Here is a 20018-nt window from a genome sequence, read left to right as displayed (position 1 = left end):
CCAAATAATGTGGCCGTAACAGTTGGTTTTGCATGACGACGACGTGTCGGTGAGCGTAAGGGATTCGCGTCATTTGGGGCAGGAAGAGCGTCTTAATGCCAGTGGCATTATTGTAACAATTGCAAAGTACAGTGGCTAATTCAAAACGTCACATCTTAAAGAAATCTGAGCATCTTACTTTTTGTTAGTTCTCCTCACCGCTCTCTCTCTCTCTCTCTCTCTCTCTGGATTCACTGTGCGCGGTTGTGTTGGTAGGGTTTCCAGCTGGTGGATCTGGAGCCGACGCTCCTCTTCTACTCTCGGTTGTGATCTCTGTATTCGACAGAGTTGTGCTCGAGTTTGTTCGTCGTGTTTGGCGATCTGATCCGACCCATTGTCAGGTAAAGATTCCGTCCTTGGGTATGTTTTAGATCTCGGGTTTTGATTTTGTATTATTCGGTGCGTGGAACAAGGGTTTGGTCTGAGAGTCAGATATGTTATACATTTTGTCTCTGGATGCTTCGGCGTGGATAACTTGGAGTACTGGCGAGCTGTTTGTTTGAGATTTTCGAGTTCGATTAATTTTGTGGTGAGAGAAATGTTGTACTTCTTTCTCGCTTATTCTCGACTATTGACGGTCGCTAGACCATGTCGTGACTATATTTGAGAGTTACTGTAGTGAATCTCGTTTTCTGTGTTTCTATCTTCGGGTCTTGGATTGCGGTTTTCCATGCTTTAGATCGTTGATCTTTAGCTGAAGTTTTAGCTGATCTGGTTGAAGGATGCACGTTTGGTTCCTTTTCTTGGGCAAAGAAGTGCTGCATTTATATTTGTTTCATTAACTGTATTGTTTTTCTAACTGTAGGGCGAGTTAGTCAATTTGATTCCTTTTGTATGTTTAATCATGCAGTTGCTGATATAATAGCTATATGTTTTTGCCTGCAAGATTTGCATGTAAAGTGAATTAATTTTCAGTATGAGTCAATTGACATGAGATGTTTTAGTAGTTATTTGTCAAGTTCTTTTGTTGTTTACTTTTATTAAATTTTTGTGAAGAATTAAGATGAAAAACAGTAATGCAACAAGTTTCTTGTTGCTTGGAATTAGTTTTTTGTTACATCAAGTTGAAAACACAGAATGAACTACAGCAATATCTAAGTCTTTCTGCTGTGAACTTCCAATTGATTCCTGCGAGTCTTATGAACTAAGTTGTTGTTTCCTTCAGAACTTCAACGTACCAACGCCTGATTGTTCTTTCAGTAACAAAAGAATGGTGGTGGAGATAGGTGCAGATTCAGTTCTAGATTATGCACTTTTTAACATATCATCAGCCGAGAACAGGTATAGATCGATCATATGAAATATCTACTGCATTTATCTTAATCACTTTCTGTCTTTTCCATCTCCATCACTCTTTTTGGGGCTATAATTTAGCATTTTTAGAATGGATTTTAGGGAAACTATTTAATACCAAAATTAATCAATCCACTTAGATTAAGGGAGAAACAGTGAGTAAATTAAATAAAAGAAGTCAGATAGGCAGGTATAAGAGCAAATATGGGTTTAAAGTTATACCAAGAACTGACCTTTACGTTTGAGGGTTTCTTCTTTGGCTATGCCTGTTCTTGTTTCAACATCTTTTTCTGTGTTTTTTTCTCTATTTATGGACAGCTACGAGGTTTGCATTTGTAAAGGGGGCAAAATTGAAAACTTAGCATGTGGTCCTTTGGATCGGCTAGCAGTACATTTAACACAAGTGAAGCAATTTCAGTCAAACCCATCCTTCAGTAAATTTAAGTTGGAATTGAGTAATAACGTCAAAAGCGCATCTTGGTTCACCAAATTCATTTTGACAAGGTACTTTTCGAAAAGGTTCTATTAGTGAGCATTATTATCTTCAGCAATTACACTGATCATAAAATTTTTATTTAGTTTTTTAGGTATTATTAATTCCTCTGATGCAGTAAGAACTGCCACTGCAATTGCAAATGAGATGTCCCAGTTGGGGGATACTAGAAGGTTTCATCTCTCTCTTTATTTTAAGGTAAGAACATTTGCTTACAGATGAGGAACAATCTTATTCCATTATTTTTTTTGGATAATGCATTGAGGCAGATTCCTATTTCTTCAGAGTCATCCGGATCATGCTGGAGACACTACAGCAGGTATGTTCTTAGGGACTTTTAAAACTAATATATATGCTTGCTGAATAGCTATCATGCCTATTAAACTAAGATTGTGGAATGTTAATATGCATACAATAGCATCCTGTCCATAATCATGTCACTTGATGGAAGCTGTTCATTAATGGTAATTTCCATGTCACTCGTCCACAATTTGCATACAATGGCATCCTTGGAAGATGATGCTTAATTATTTAGGTTGTATTCCTACTTTATCAATTGATTTGCCCTATATGGAGGACATGCAAACAAATAACAATGGAACCTGATGAGAACATGACAAATTCCTAGGAAAGCAGATAAAATTCATCTGATCCCTAACTTCATCACTAATTATTTTTTTATCATTTATCTTACGCTAATATTTTCTTATATATGGGGAAACTGTACAAAATATAATGAAAAGTTGTTGCATTATCTATGAAGGAATCCTCTTTTGAAGCTAAATTTCTCTTTCAACAATTTCTGGGAAAGAACATTACATACATTAATTGTTGAAATTCTGTTTGTTGGAGTAGGTGGTTGTAATCCTTGTATCTTATTCTGTATAAGATCGAGGTGAGTGTTAGAGGGGGGGGGGTGAATAGCACGTTTGTCGCTTTTTTACTTGTTCGGAAAATTACGAAAAATCAGAGTTATGAAATGTAGCGGAAAGTAAATATTGACACTTTTGTTTACTTGGTTCACAGTCATAAGCTGCTACTCCAAGGCCCACGGTCCTCGACCGTTTTCAACGGGCAATCCACTATGAAACTCTCCTTTTACGAGAAAGAATTTTCACTTTTATAAAATGTTAGGACTGATAAACTTTTACCATCCTAAAAAATTAAGTACAAACAAAAGCGAGATGATTACAGACTAAAGAGTAGAAGATCAGTGTACGAGTCAATGCAACTTTTCGGCGTTACGACAACGTATCAGATGCTTCGGTTGCGTGTAGAACAGTCGTCGTTTGTAGCGTTTATGTGTCTTCTAGGGTTTCCCCTCGCAGCTGCTTATATAGGCCGATCTGGGCACTTGGAACTCCTTCCGGACGCTTTCACGTCATCATGTTGATTTGCTTTCGATGCTAATTCGGTATCTTTCAAGCGTCTGTATCCCTTCTAGACACCTGGATGCTGACGTGGAGGTTGTCAGATCAATTTTGACTCCACTGTGCCTTATCCATATTCGGGCGCTTAGAGCCTTTTTGGGTGCCTAAAGGTTGAGGTGTCCCGACCACTGGGAACTTGCCACCTCATCGGCCTCGTTGGCTCAATCAGTTGATGTTCGAGTGTCTGGATCCCTTCCGGGCGCTTGGACCGTTCGTTTGTCTGAATCCAGATAGGGGCACTCGGAACCCAAAGTTTTGGTCCCTTATTTTCTGCATCACAGAGTTAGTCCAGAATACATAAAGCAGGAAATTGATAGTTTTTAGCAACTGCTTGGTCTTGACTTTTAAATTTTCAGTGAAATCCTAAGTTAGATCGGCACGCTTACTATTTCCTTTTAGGAAACACGTCCTCACTCACTCCTCTCAGAAGAATTTACCTTTGCCAACCTGATCTTCCAGACCTGTTGGATTTTGTTCAGCATCTGACCCTTGCCCCTCAGGACTTCCACTACTAGACATCTGGTCTTCCAGATCCACCTAGACTTTCCCGTTCGGTGCTTTGATCTGCCAAGTCTTTCTGCCCAGTCCTCTTGACCAGGACTTTCTTGTCCAGTCCTCCAAACTAGAACTTCCTTTGTCGAGCCGTAACTAGGACTTCTCTGTGCTACCTGTACACTCAGTTTAACTCATCAGTAAACTTCACAAGCTTAACTTGAACCCTTTATCATTATCAAAATTCTAATTCGATCATCTGGTACTTGCTGCATCAACAATTTTTCCTTTTTTGATTATGACAATCTTGCTTCAAAATTAAGTAAAAATTTTATTTTAAAAATAATGCCACAAAAATTCCAAGTACAAACTTCTGACTCGTTTAACTCAGTATCGCCCCCTGAAATTAAAGTATACTTAAATAAAATTTTAAAAATAAAGTTTTATCTCTCCCCCTCAACATGACATGGTTCTTTTTAATTTGTCAATTTGGGTCTAAGAACCATCCAAGTAACACTTAGATTTTAAAAATATTTTCTAAAAAATATTTTGCAAAAATACTTTGCTCGTAAAACATTTTTAATTTTGAAAAATTAAGTAAACACATTTTGAAATCATAATTTAAAAAAATATTTTTCTAAAATTAAATTTTTCAAAAATTATAAGTAAACACTTTTGAAAATTTTTGAAAATATAAGTAATAATAGATTTAAAAAATCATGAGTTTTGAAAAATTTATAATAGAAAGATAATTTGAACCTTACCCTACCAAGCACATTTCTGACTTAGTTAATAAAATGCAATAGATAGGAACTAAGTCAATAAATATCATAAGGTTGGTCAAACTCAAATAACATAATGTCAACTGGAGTCAAACTACAACTTATAAAAAAGAAAACTACTGAGGTCTACTGGGAAGGTGGAGGTGGGTGGCTCATGCTCCAACATCTGAGCATGCCCATCATCTCAGCATGCCTAGCATGATTCCGCTTCTCCAAGCTCGCATACTGACTGGTCATAGTTTGCTGCAGACTAGTGATTGACTCCTCAAGTCTAATCACTCTCTGCTCTAGAGTGATAGGAGGTGAAGGAATCTAAAAAAGATTTGCTAGGTCAATGTCGTCGTCCTTGTCCTCGGCTGCCTGCTTAGGTTGAGGCTGGTTCCTCTGTCTCTTGGATAAGATCCCATCCTTATCTAAGTGGACCCTAGCTAGTGAAAAATTTCTAATGCCTAATATATCAAACTCACTCATTGGTTTGACATTACTTGAGGTAATGTCAAATCCAAGGGAAGCTAAGAGTGAGGTCAAAATATGACAGTAGGACATATGAACTCTCCTACTAGTAATAATGCTAGATGAAAAAAATGATAGTATGAAAAATATGCAAACTAATGTCTATGTCTAATCTATGATGCAATGTATATAACAAAAATGTATGGAATGGTCGCATCATAGCGACATCTCTAGTAGTATGGAGTAGAATGCAAGTCACTAAGACCTTGTACAGAACATAGTCCTGTACTGTGAGTCTGACAGATGGAAACTAGGTCACTATAGGGATCCTCTCCTCTCCAAAGAAATATGAATGCATGATATCTAGGATAATATAAGAGTAGGGATCACCAAAAGGTCCATCCCTAGCAGGGTAACATGAAAAAGTACATGATGAATATCTAAGTACTAAGTGCTCTCTAATGACGGTGGGAGATAGAATGAAGTCTCTACCTCTAACTCTGGTGGAGTAGGTCAAATCATCGATCTGAACTAGGTTATTGTACAGTTTGGCACACATACCTGTGTTAACCGGGCTAGTATAGTAAATTAGTCTCTCTAACCCATAATGCTCTATGACCTCAATGGTAGGTATGCATGAACGTAAGGAAAATGCCTTATATAAATATCTAGAATGTAAAAGTATAAATGACATGAGTGCAAATCTAATCCTATGCTCCTCAATAGGGAATCTAGAATCTTGTTGAGTATTAGAAGTCCCAATCTCAATGATCTTTTTCTTAATCCTAATGTCATAAATTAAGAATTTAACTAATTAAAAATGACTTAATTGAACTTAAGGATTGTTTAGAAGCTTACCCAGGCATATCGGATCGAACACTAAAGAATCGAAGACCTAGGGACGCTTGACAGCTGCGCGGGGAGGCTTTTCGCGAGTTGGACGGGAATTGGGGGCGGTTGAGAATTAGGTCTTGGACGTCTATATAGACATATTTCAGGCGCATGAATTTTTATCCGAGCGCTTGAATTTCGCAACGATGCGAGGCGTCCGGATTTATTTCGGGCGCTTGGATTCTGAAAATCGTGGGCACCTAAACGAAACTATGGGCGATGTTTGGGAAGCAGTTCAGGGCGCCTGTATTCGTATCCAGGCGCCCAGATTCCGTTGGGCCGGGCTTCAATTCACGGGTTGGGTTGGATTTTTAATTTAATTAGGATTGATTAAGTTTTATTTAATTTGATTATGTTTTTTTAATTGATTAAGTTTAAATTTAATTAGAAGTTGATTTTTAAATTTAATTAGAAGTTGATTTTACTTAGTTTCCTAGTTCCATCTTTTAACTTCCTAGTTCCATCTCACCCATTTCTAGATTATCAACCAGTTTATTCTATGATTTGTGTGAGATGGTTTTTCAATTTTATCTGAATTAATTCAACATGTGATTTTCTAACTTGATTACTCTTGAGTTATATTTAAGTTTAACCGTCGAATAATTAAGTATACATTTCAGGTTTTAGCTTCTAGGTAGGGGCGAGACATAGGAGCCTTCTTGGTTATCGGAACAATGACCACTTTCTAAGACAAAGCTAATTCGTGAAATTATATACTTAGTTAATCTAAGCGAAGATTTTGGTCTAACTAATCTAGGGTTTGGCGAGGTAACTTCGATTAGTTTCACTCAGCTAAGCAGACCGAATAGGGTATTCCTTATCCCACTTGACTATCCAGATCGAGTTTCTCTAACGTACTATCATTTTGTCCCACCCTGGTACTAGGTTGGACAAGTATTAATCAGGCCTATGTCCTTAACTAGCCTAAGTTCAGTCTAAGTTCAAAAATAAAGAAAAAAAATTAAAAATTAAAATCAATGAAGTCTTATTTAGCTGGGATGGTTTTAATTTTGGATCCCTTGGATCATGACCCTTGTTGGGTCTGGTCAGATAGTGAGTTTGATCTTTGGGAACTTAGTATTGGTTCCGTCTAATTTGATTGATCAAGTTAGACTTTGGAACCTATGCTTGGACTCGAGGTTTTTAGGTTTGATTTACCAACAACAAATACAATTTATGTCTGATTTTGTGCCCAAGTCCAGATCGATTGTATACAACCTTTTGAGTTCCAAGTATCATGTCAAGATACTGGGAGTCCGAAGTAAACTTTTTCAATGATCTTTTTAGATCTTCAACTTGAATTTTTAGATCGAAATTTTCTTTTTCAAGTTGGATTTGAGTGGAAGTTTCAGTCTGAACCTTTTTAATTGAAGAGTTGAGGTTAATTTTGTCCTTAAGGAGTGTAATCTTCTTTTGAAGAGACTTAACCTGGACAGTGGATTTTGTCAGTTTCCTAGATAAGCAGTAAATAATAGAATATAAATTTTCACTTAATTCATTGCTTACAGTGGTGTTCGGGCCTTCTGACGGATACGAATTCGTGGCTTAATTCAGACTCAGTTTTGGATTCAGTGTCGGGTTTGGACTCGGTTTTAGCTAGCTCCTCTTTTGCCGGTGGAGACAGGAAGCTCGTGTTCTCCTCCTCCTCTGAGTCTTCTGATAAGGACTCGTCTTATGTGGCCTTTAGTGGTTTCTTCTTAGTCTTTTTCTCCTTCATTTGCATAGGATACTCTGCCTTGAAGTGTCCTTTCTCGTTGTAGCCATAGCATATGACTTCAGCCTTGTTGATTGGAGCCTTGCGTGATCCATCTTTTTGGATCACCTTCATCATGTCTGACTTCTTGAAGCCTTTCTTCTTTTTGAACATTTTCCGAACTAGGTTAACTAGTTCGGTGGCGACTTCGTCGTTGCTTTCGGAATCCGATACGTCTTCGGATTCGAGCTCGAGTCGGGGTCTTGTTTTGCACTCCTTTGATTGCTTTGCAAAAAGTGCAATCCCTTTCTCGGCCAGATTGGCGTTAGTTTGTTCGTGGAGCTCAAATTCTGCAAATAGTTCATCCAATTTGATTTTTGAAAAGTCTCTAAAAACTTTATACGCATCAACCATTGATGCTCATAAGGTGTTCCACGGGAATGCTTTCAAGGTGTACCTGATAACGTCTATATTTTTCATAGGTTGTCTTATGACATGCAGACCATTTAGCAGGTCTTGGATCCATGCGTGCAGTTCATTCGCGGATTCATCATCCTGCATTTTAATATTATATAACTTATTTAATAGTAAGTTGCGCTTAGTTACTTTTGTGTCTGATGTTCCCTCATGTAGCTCAATGAGTTTGTTCCATAAGTCCTTAGCACTTATGAAAGGACCAACTCGGTTGAGCTCTTTTTTGGTGAGACCACATCATAGAATTTGAGTTTACTTTGCGTCAGCCTTGATTTCACGCTTCGTGGTGGTGTCCTACTTCTCTCATGGTTGCAGGATGTCGTCTGCGTCGGTCAGGAGCGCGAATTTTGTCTGGATTATGATTCACATCTCCACCTGCATCTTTAGGTGGTATTCTATCCTCCCCTTCCAGTAGATGAAATCCTTATCGGAGAAGAGAAAAGATCTGGCGGTGCTGTAGCCTTCTTGATGGGACATTTAAAACTTGCACATAAAAAATTAAAAGAAAAGGTATCCCAAGACTCGGTCTTGGATTAGTAGTGCGGAAGGAAATAAATCGAAAAATTAGAGCGACGAAAAAAATTTGTTCGATTAGTGGTTGCACTAATTTTGAGCACCCTTCGCTCTGGTACCAATTGTAGGATCGAAGTGAGCGCTAGAGTAGGGGGTGGGGGGGTTGAATAGCGTGTCTCTTTTTCACTTGTTCGAAAAATTATGAAAAATTAGAGTTACGAAATGCAGCGGAAAGTAAATAGTGACACTTTTGTTTATTTGGTTCACAGCCATAGGCTGCTACTCCAAGGTCCACGGTCCTTAATCGTTTTCGACAAACAATCCACTATGAAACTCTCCTCTTACGAAAGAGTTTTCACGTTTACAAAATGTTACGACCAGTAAACTTTTACCGTTCTAAAAATTAAGTACAAACAAAAGCGAGATGATTACCGACTAAATAGAAGAAGATTAGCATAAGAGTCGGTGCAGCTTCTCGACGTTATGACGGTGTCTCGGATATTTCGATCGTGTGCAGAACGGTCGTCGTTTGTAGCGTTTATGTGTATTCTAGGATTTCCCCTCGTAGTTGCTGTCGATCCGAGTGTTTGGAACTCCTTCCGAGCTCCTCCATGTCATCCCGTCGATTCGTTTCTGACGCTGACTCGACATCTTCTGGGCGCTTGGATGCTAACGTGAAGGTTGTTGGATCAACTTTAACTCTGCTGCACCTTATCTATATACGGGCTCCTGGAGTCTTTTCGGGCGCTTAGAGGCTGAGGTGTCCCGACCACTAAGAACTTGCCACCTCATTCGCCTTGCTGGTTCGATTGGTTGACGTCCGAGTACCTAGATCCCTTCCGGGTGCCTGAACCGTCTGGTTGCCTGGATCCAGATAGGGGCGTCCGGAATTCAAAATTTCGGTTCCTCATTTCTTGCATCACAGAATTAGTCCAGAATACATAAAGTAGGAAATTGACAGTTTTTAGCAACTGTAAAATTGTCATGTCCCGAGAGATGGCTGATTCGGAAAATTCGGATATCATCTTCTCTGTAACATTCAAAATCCTTGGATACATTATAATAAAGGCCCACACGGCCGCTTACTAGTCCAACACATGCATCTAAGCAAACCACAACAACATACTAACAATGTATAACCACAACAACATACCAATAACGAAAATCCATACGAGGTAAAAATCCACAAATATAAACTCCACAATAAAACAACATATAAACTCCACAAGTCCACGATAACTTCCACAGATACGAACACAAATTCACACAAAGTAAATTCTTACTCCTCCTGCTGTAAAGAACATCCCAAAGAACAATATCCCTATTTGCTACTTGGGGAGGGAGAAAAAGAAACCTCAGGGTCTGGGTGGTGAGTATAAAATACTCAATGGATAATCAGATAAATAGTGCATGCTCAAAAGTATATATGTGAGAGCAAAAGATATATAAACGAACAACAGTAATCAATAGGTGATCAGGACCAACAGTGAACTACAAATAAAGGAATATCTGCAATAATCCTGTTGGTAGCATATGGTCTATAATGGATCTCATAAATGCAGTAATCAGTATGAATGACAATGTCATACGGATGTATCAACCAAGTAACAACCAGGTAACAACCAAGTATACATCTCATATTCAAATGCAATATATATGGTCCAGTAGCATATATATATAGCAAGCATGCAATACAACATATGCATGATGCAACTGCCCACATTCGCCCGAGTACTCACATGTATATGACGTTGGGGGTGTCTGACATCACACTGTCATAAATCCATCACCACATAAAGTAGCCTGGTGACAAATCGATAAGTAGTCATGTATAGCTACATCCTATGGCCAATGTCTGTACCCCATACTCGTCTTTGAGTACCACCCCTCTGCGGTGACCAGGGCACAGGACATTGACTTGGCTGCGATCAGACCATACAGCCCCTCGATGATTTTTAATGAATAGAGAATTTCTAACCACCTATTCTATAACTTGCTACTACCAGGCCAATTACCAATGACGATTTACCCACAACATTGGGAATTACAATCATCACATCACACCTTGTATGATGTGATAATCAAGCAACAATAACCAATATTTTATTATGCTAAATCAACATGTATAAGTAATAGCATCTTAACTGATCACAGGTAGCATAAACCAGAGATAATCAATAATATTCAACTTAGATAGCAAAGTGTCAGTACATGCAACAATATAGATATTACATGAGATTAATCGAATCAAGTACAAGCATAGAATCAACAGGAGTATGACTAAGATATCCAACCAACTACAATGGAATGATATCATGAACTAGAAAAGAATTTACTCTGTAATGACCAAATATAGAGATTACCCATCTGATAGAACGAATGTCGATATAAGAACCCCCAGAAAATATAAACCTCGTATGTCGTGGAATCAACCAATCAAGGTCCTGCAAACAGAACACAATATCTGCTAACTAATACAATTATACATTAAATTTTACAGCAAACTAAATCCCCCAATTAACTTATCTTACTCCACCCTTAACCTCAATCGGATCCAAACTAATCCAACCAAATCCAATTAACACAACTCAGTCAGATCCAACTCTTACCCAATCAAACAACCAGATCATCAGCAAACAACCAGTAAACTAACCCAAACAATCAATATCAGACCGGAACCGCATCAATCCAATAGTTCTATAAATTCACAACAGATTCTCATGCTCATCCTAACAGATCCATCCACAACTCCTAACAGAACACACTCCACGCCAGATCAATATCCTCCACCGATTCAAACAACCACGAACAACCCAACAGCAAGCAACAATCCTAACAGCAAACAACAGATCGTCATCCTCAACATCCAAACAACCACAAAATCAATCACGGTAACAAAAAATCTAACCGGATCAAAGCAAACTCACCTCACCGAACAGCTGATGCGGCGGATCCTTCAACAATTGAAACTGAGCCGATCATCCATATATAAGCAAGTGGAAACAAGAATCCAAACAAGGAAAACAGGAGACGGCTCACAACGGGGAACAGGGAAGGCGACAACGGCTAGATCGGTGCCTGGGCCCGAGCGGCGTAGGGTTCCACGAGAAGAGAGCTCGGAAGGAAGTTCTGATGGCAATCAGGCGGATCTTGGCGGTGGTGAGGCAAGCGGCGGCTGACTCGCGACTAGGAGTGGGGAAGGCAGGCAGAATCGGGCAACACACGGGGAAAAGAAAACGCTGATCGATCTCACGAGCTCGTGCAAAGAAACACCGATCGCGGCTTGAACCTTCTTAACGGGTTTAATCCGATCCGGAACCGAATCCACCTAATTAATTGGGCTGAGTTAAATGGGCTAATTGGGCTTCAACAGTAAAACCCAATTTGAAACCCAAACCCAATACTAACCTAGGCTTTAATTGGTTAATCCTAATCATACTCAATTAGAGATAATAGTTAAATTAAACATGGATTAATTCCCCCTTAATCCTTGTTAACCAATTAGAGCACCAACATTTTATAATTAACCCCAAACTTCAATTTACATCCTGAAAAATTTCTCTTATCTTACATTAAGATGGTCTTAATTTTTATATTTTCAGTGAAATTCTAGGTCAGACTGACGCTTACTGTTCCCTTCCAGGGAGCGCGTCTTCATCCACTCCTCTTAGGAGAATTTACCTTTGCCAATCCGGTCCTCCAGACCTGTTGAACTTTTGCTCAGCATATGATCCTTGACTCCTAGGAGTTCTACCGCTGGACGTCCGATCCTCCAGACCCGCCTAAACTTCCCCACTTGTGTTTTGATCTGCCAAGTCTTCCTGCCCAGTCCTCCTGACCAGGACTTCCTTGTTTAATTCTCCAGATTAGGACTTTCTTGTCCAGTTCTCTAGATTAGGATTTTTTTTGCCCAGTCGCAACTAGGACTTCCTTGTGCTACCTGCACACTTAGTTCAGCTAATCAGTAAACTTCACAAGCTTAACTTGAACCCTTTGTCATTATCAAAATTTTGGTTCGATCATTTGGTCCTCTCTGCACCAATGTATTCCACATTAGACCTCTTGTCTATATGGGAAATGTAAATGTACTAACAGCTAGTTTTGTTTGTCGCTACTCTGAATTTTCTGAATGCAGTGGGTTCGAGTAGACAACCTCCATGTCTGCTAAATTAGAACCATCCTTTTAGGATGGTATATCAGTTAGAACAATAATTTTATGAGTCAAGCTTTAGAATTTGTGGTTGCAGCATTTTCTTTACTACATTCCATAAATTATGTCTTTAAAACTCTAGAAAATTGATCAAGCATTCTTAAAAACATTTTGAAGCATTAGATGTCACTGTGTATACCTCCCAAAAGGTAATGGAAGTGCGCAAACTAAAGTCTTCTTGGGCCTTGATGATCATGGCATCATTCAGGTTATTAATTTTCCTACTCAAAGATGAACAATGCCAATACCAAGGTCTAAAATTTCAAACTGTGTCGAAGTGTCGGTTTATGACTGGAACAATATGGTTTTGGTACTATATTGTGCCGTGTCGATATGGTTTAAATACTTTTTTAAATATAAATATATTAATTAAAAAATATTTTTATTAATACTTAATTGTTATAAATATTTATTATTGAAAAATATCTAAGATGTTAAATGTTGAGTTCAAGTTTTAATATTATCTAATGAAATGTTTGATGCTTATTGAGTAAAAGACAATTTAGGGTTAGCTGAAATCCACTAAGTAGACATAGTTGGATCAAGTAGGTTTAAATTGGATTTATTTTGATCAATTTAAAATTAAACCAAATTTATGTAGAGAATAATTTAATTTATCAGTAGTATTTTTTATAAGATTAGAAATTATATTATATTTATTTATTTTTATTTTTTCTAACAATTTGTTTTCTCCATCTTAAAGTGATTTTTTTCTCTGTTTACTTCGTGGACAGATAAATGAGGAGAAAAAATAACCATTCTTTAAGAGGGTTTTTCTTTTCTGTTTACCTTGGGGATGAATGAAAGAGGGAAAATTAACTATGAGTTTAAGAGATTTTTTGCTACCCTTTTGAACGGATGAAGGAGGGGAAAAAAATCAACTATCCTCAAAGAGTTTAAGAGAATTTTTTCTACCCTTATGGACGAGTTTAAGAATTTTTTTCTATTCTTGTGAACTGAAGAAGGGAAAACAATTAATGATGGAGGAAAAAAATAACATGAAGAATGGAAAAAATAGCAATAAAGGAGGGGGAAAAAATTAACAAAGAGAAAGAAATAGGGAAAAGGAATAAAAAAGAAAAAAAATAAAAATAAAAAAGTCCACTGCGCGGCTTCCTCTACAGCCTCGCGAGGCTGCCGCGAGGTCTTAGCTGTGATTTCGAATCTGTGTCGGTCGGAGAGTAGAACGGTAAATTCTACCGGTGCCAACTGGCATGACACAGTATATTAATCTATGGTCAATACTATGATGAATTTCAATTGTTTTATTGGTCACTCTATTTCTTGGTAAGGCAACTATCTTTCAAATGACCACTGTTGTTGCAAATTGTCTGTTTGCAAGTTTAACTGTTTAGAGTCTACATCAAGATATTTAAAATCAACAGAAGATTATATGTTTATATGAAGATGAATTAGATAGGTCAATAATGTTGCAAGTGCTGCTTTGTTCTATTTTCTTTCAATCTAGCATCACATTTATGTCATCTTAACTTCTGGTTTACTAATTTACAGGTGGCCACTTTGAAGGTGTTGGACCAACAAATGTAAATCATTGCTTTACTCTTCTCTGTTTCTGCAGGGTCATTCATGATATTATTCTCGTGAATTAAGTTTAAGAGGTAATTAACATGGTTTTGGTCATTCTTCAACTTTCTGCAGACAGAAATTGAGGCAGGGGCATCTGATGCTACAAAGTTAGTATTTTTCCATCTTCATCACCATATATATTCAACCAAGCTTCACTCATTGAATAAGATGATTCTGCAGGAATGAATTGCTGCGTGCAATAGAATTGAGGATTGTTGGACTGAAAGAAGAGTTAGTGGCATTGTTTAGCCTAGCTGCTGGTGCTTCTTTGTCTGTGAAACACTTATCTGATCTAGCAAAGTTTTCACAACATTTTCAAGTGAGAGATTTGAGGTATCAAGATGAATTACATAAATTTAATGATATTCTCTAGGCAGAAAATATATCATGGCCTTTGGAATCATGTGATGGGCTCAGATACACTGTCTGTATGATATGTTTCTATATTGCTATTTAAATACTGCAGAAATCTATTAGCTTCAGGTCTTTTTTAATTCTTAATGCATATACATAATTTTTCTGTTCATGCTTTTCTGAGGTGCACTAAGGTGAAAGTTCTATTCTAGGCTTAAGTTGCAACTTAGGTTCATGTCTCACTACAACAATTGATGTTTATCACTATGGAAATATAACCTTAAAAGTAAAACAAATAATGGAGACTGTTTTTTATTTCATGAAATATAATCTATTCTCTGTCATAGAACCCCTATTTTTAGAAAAAATAGCCCTTTTCAATGACAATTTTATATGTCACCTATTCATATATCATTTTTGTCTTCTTGTTGACTCAAGTAGCAGTTTTGTTAGGTCAAGGCATTCCACTTGATTTTTCCCTTCATTGTCATCAATGTCTTTGACCATATATCAGCTTCCATGCAACTAAATAATGTACTATTTATTACTCTCCTTGGGTTTATATATGAATTTATTTCTCTCATGTTAGGGACGCTTTATCCAAGTACTTATCATTGATTTCAGAAGAACAACTGTCTGAATCCTCAGTTAAAGAAAAAGACTTTGATGGTTCAAAGAAAAACCCAGAGGACCCTGAGGATATTATAGAAGGAATATTTCCCTCAAATGCAGTGATTGGTAGACCAAACACTTCTACTGAAGGCATCTCTCCAGCAAAAATTGCACAAGCTGAGCGGATGAGCTTGACGGAAAGTGATAATTCCTCTGAGTCTACTAATGAAGATCAGACAGTCACTGAAAGAAGCAGACCTATTATGAGGTCTGTAACCCCGAGAAGATCTGCCTCTCCCATGCGACGAGTACAAATTGGAAGGTCTGGATCTCGGAGATCTACTGCACTGAGCATTAAGAGCCTTAGTTACTTTCCTGCCAGAGAGAAAATTCCAACCACCAAGGATGCTGATGAAAACAACAGCGGAGATGAACAAACTGATCAGCCAGCTAAGAAATCTGAGAATACAGTAAGAAGGATGAGTGTCCAAGAGGCAATTAACCTCTTTGAAAGCAAACAAAAAGACAACAATTTGGATGCTCAGAAAAGGAGAGCTTCAGGAGACAGCTCTGTGATCAACAGTAAAACTGTATTGAGAAGATGGAGTTCTGGTTTGACCGATTCTCCGACTCACAGCCAGGGAAATGCTTATGAGTCCTTATCTCAAAGCAGTTGTGCTTTGCATGTGGCAGAAGATAATAAAATGACTGCTGAGAACATTGAGTCTTATACAACAGCCAATTTGAATACTGCTTCTGAAACTGCTCAGATTGCTGCATTGCCTAAAATAGAGACAGCGGCAGTTACAAAGGATGACCCTTCTGAGTTAGCATCATCCCAAACTGCTGAAATTGATGGGGATACTACCTCAGCTGATTGGGGTAAGCAGAAGGAAGCAGAGCTCAGCCAAATGCTAATGAAGATGATTGAGAGCAAACCAGGGAAGCATATTGATTCTAATACTGGTTCTGGTGGGTCCTTGTCTACATCTAACAAACAGAGAGGAGGATTTTATAGTCAGTACAAGGCAAAACGAGATGAGAAACTTCGAGCAGAAAATGCCAACAAACATTTAGCGATGGAACAAAAACTTAAGGTGTTACAGGAAACCTTGAAACCAAGCAAAACAGAGCTGGCCTCAAAATCTGGGGTCACTGCTAAAAAGTTTGATAGTTTGGTTAGATCTCAAAGACCTCGGAGAAATTCTTCTCCACCAGTGTTACAAAAAAAAGAAGTTTCAAAATTAGAAGTATCCAAAAAAGCATCAGTAAAACCATCATCTTTGTCAACGACACGGGCTTCATGGTCATCTGGCTCATTGCTGAAGACAAGTGGAGCACAACCAGTTAAAAGTTCTTCTAAAGTGTCCTCTGATACTACTCCAAGCCGTCGGAAATCTCAGCCTGTTTCTCCAACACCACCTAGCCCCAAAATTGAAAAGCCATTGCATCAACCAAGAGAGGAGCCAGAAGCCAAAACTGACACTAAACGAATTAACAGAGTTCAAGGAGAAAAGAAACACAAAACTCCTGTGAGTACCAAGGTAACTGTGAAAGCCAAAAATCCAACTGCTTCTCCAGATGAATCTGGTTCATCAGCGGCAAAACCAAGTTTCTACGACAAGGTGACAAAGAAAGGCAGTGTTGTTCCTTTGGAGGCCAAATCTTCCAGAAAGGTTTCTGGGACTGGGCATGTGGTTGGTCGCAGTTTAACTAAGGCTAGAATTATCCAGTCTGATGCTTCATCAAAGAAAAGTGACAATTCCATTCAAGTTGAAGAAAAGGAGCAGGCACCTGAGATAATTGATAAGGTACTGGAGGCTGATCTTGCTGAACAAGCAAATGATCTTGATGCAAATTTAGTTACTTCGCTAGATAATTGTTTGAATCTTGAAAAAACAGAAACTGGGGATCAAAGTTTAGCTGATGTGGATGTCAACCATAACTCTCTAGAAATTCCTGTTGCTGAGATTCAACCTGATGTGGATATAAGCATTTCATCAGCTGCATGGGTGGTGGAACCAGAACAACGTGAAGTTTCCACTGCATATGACACCGGATTGCCCAATGCTTCTGTCTCCAATGTTCCTGAACTGTCACTTGTATCAAGTCCTCGTGTCCGACATTCATTATCTCAAATGCTTCAAGCTGATAGTAATGAACCAGATGTAATTGAGTGGGGGAATGCTGAGAACCCTCCTGCATTGATCTACCACAAAGATGCTCCCAAGGGATTGAAGAGGCTCTTGAAGTTTGCCCGTAAAAGTAAGGGAGAGACAAATGTGACTGGTTATGCTAGCCCATCTGTCAATTCAGAAGGAGAGGAAGATGCAGAAGATCCAAAAGCTGCTTGCAAAAAGAACTTTGATACGTCCAGAAGGACTTCTCTTCAGGAGAAGCACTACAGTCAGCTAAAAACTATGGTTACTGAAGGCTTGCTTGATGGCAGCTCAAGCAAGAGGACAGGGGCGTACCAAGGAGTTCATGATGTATTGTCAGGTATTTGATGAATATTGTTCTATTAGTTTATGCTGTGCTCTTTTTTTTTTTAATTCAATTTGTGCTAATTTTAGTTTGTTCCTTGCATTTATTTTTAAAAAATGGGCATTTGCTTTCTCTATGTGTATCAGTGTATCGCTGCAATGCATAGACCTCATACACATGTTGCAAATTGCTTAAATATTTGATTAGACCTCTAGATATATCTAGTTTATCAGTTCAAACTATCATTATGCATTTAAAGTTGGATACACTGAGAAGATAACCATTTAGTTCCTCTTTAGTGTAACCAGATTGAAATAAATTCATAAAACGAGTGAGGAGTTATTGTTTAATGAATGTTTATCAAATGTTTAGAACAAAGGTAGCTTTATTCTTCAATAGGGCTTGTGTGTATTTAGTTGCAAAGTAGGTTGTTATTGAGTTATTTTGACCCAGATTAAAAACTAATAAATATTACAGTTCAAATGAAGAGAGTGGTGTAATACTGAAAATTTTGTGATGATTATTTTACATGAAAATTGATATTTTTGCATATGAATTTTTAATCTCTCTTTTCAAAAAGCATTTCGTTTTTTGTGTATCGCTTACTAGTAAAAAATTTAGATCTTCTATAGGAAAGTTAACTGGGATCTTGAACATTTTACAGTACTATATTGTAGGTGTAAACTATGTTTCATGACTTTTGATTGAGCTCGCTCTCTCTCTACTATATATAGATATATTATTTATTCATCTATTTATATATAAAGTATCATTTCATGTTGGAGAAACATTCTTGCTTAATGATATAGTCTTTGTACCATACCATATCATACCAATACTCGCCACACATTAAAGCTTGTCAAGATCAACTTAAATGATTTCTAATTCTATAATTCTTCCACTTGTCTTCTTTACCTTTAAATATAAATCTATAGCAACTAAAAAGTTGGATTAAAATTTTAGTACAATTTTGTAACAGTAGAACATGACAAATGTCAAGATTATCCTTGCTAATAATACTAAAATGAGTGTTGTGCATGGGATGAGGGGTATAGATTCTTGTAGTATAGTGAGATCACCTATAATATTTTCAAGACCCAAATTAAAGAATTCTCCCAATCATGGGAACTGATTCAAGTATATCTCACTTAACTATGGGGAGTTGATTTGGATTAACACATTTAAAATTTGAACATAAGTACATAAAATTGATACATTTTGGTTTCTTCAATTGCAACATCAGCCCTGCTTAGAGTACATGTGGCATGCCTATGATTTTTTTTTACATTTCATTTATTTGAGATGCTAGATTTTATCATGAATCAAAATAAACTGAGATTTTCATCAAGCTAACTTTATTCATCGTGTATTTAACTCTTAGTGATAGAAAATGGAAGTATTGTCAGCAGAAAGAACCCTACATTATACTAAAAAGTATAAGTTCTCCATGGCATTTTTCTAATGGAAATTATTGTGTATGCAAATGTGGAACCTAATTTGATATATATTTTGGAGTAGCCTAGTTATGTATGTTTGATTATCTGGACAGTAGATGATAATGTCTTGAAGGATTAGTATGTTGCTAATTGTTTTGTTTAATTAGTCGAATTGAAATGTGCATAATCTTGTACTTCATATTGCATAGTCCTGGAAATTTCTTTTTAAATTCTTCTGCTGCTCAAGCCAACAATAATTCTACATCTTTCTTCAGGTTCATCAGCAACAACGTCAACTAAAGGTAATGTTTCACTAAGTTTTCTTTCAATCCACTGTTTCTGAATTAATATTTCCTGCAATTTCAGCCTTGTGCTCTACCCAATATTTCCTTGTATTTTTTTTTACCTTTAGCAGCTAGGTCATTCTTCTCTCTCTCAACATTTAGGAGCAGCAAATCAAACGAGACAAAGCCTCGATAGTTTGTGACAGCACAAGTTCCCTGAGCAGTAAGTTTCTTCCAAAATTGCAGCTAGCTGTAGAGTGGCCATTGTGAGTTTGACAAATGCAGGCCCATCAGCCACTTGTTTGATAGTCAGAGCATTGTTGTTATGCTCCTGTGTGTTTTTTTCCCTCTTTTCTCTTGAACAAGTTTTTCTGAGAATAATAGCTTGATTTGATGTAACGTCAAAGGTAATGTGATAAAAATTGTAGTGGGTGTTTGGTCTGTTGTGATTGCGCACGTTGATAGGCTTATGATGAATTTATTCGATGTTGCAGTGAA

General features: G+C 37.6%; 1 protein-coding gene across 5 annotated transcripts; it reads left to right on the top strand.

The window, feature by feature from the left end:
• The first annotated feature begins 214 nt into the window (after positions 1 to 214).
• On the top strand, positions 215 to 20018 carry LOC141829540 (uncharacterized). 5 transcript variants are annotated; one of them, XM_074717035.1, is made up of 11 exons: positions 215 to 380; positions 1240 to 1320; positions 1651 to 1836; positions 1912 to 2023; positions 2111 to 2144; positions 14276 to 14307; positions 14423 to 14457; positions 14531 to 14683; positions 15294 to 17815; positions 19512 to 19538; positions 19649 to 20018. In XM_074717035.1, exons 2-11 carry the CDS (start codon positions 1250 to 1252, stop codon positions 19714 to 19716), a joined length of 3240 nt encoding a protein of 1079 aa, XP_074573136.1. In that variant the 5' UTR covers positions 215 to 380; positions 1240 to 1249; the 3' UTR covers positions 19717 to 20018. The 5 variants fall into 5 exon arrangements, with proteins under 5 accessions (XP_074573136.1, XP_074573138.1, XP_074573137.1 ...); XM_074717037.1 differs by having other exon boundaries at positions 1205 to 1320; positions 19683 to 20018; XM_074717036.1 differs by having other exon boundaries at positions 1205 to 1320; positions 19652 to 20018.

This window comes from Curcuma longa, chromosome 5, assembly GCF_044706935.1.
Source record: "Curcuma longa cultivar G26 ecotype Majalengka, Jawa Barat chromosome 5, ITB_CL_G26_1.1, whole genome shotgun sequence".
Lineage (NCBI taxonomy): Eukaryota > Viridiplantae > Streptophyta > Magnoliopsida > Zingiberales > Zingiberaceae > Curcuma > Curcuma longa.
The sequence above is the reverse complement of the archived record's forward strand: the minus strand, read 5'-3'. Positions and strand labels throughout refer to the sequence as shown.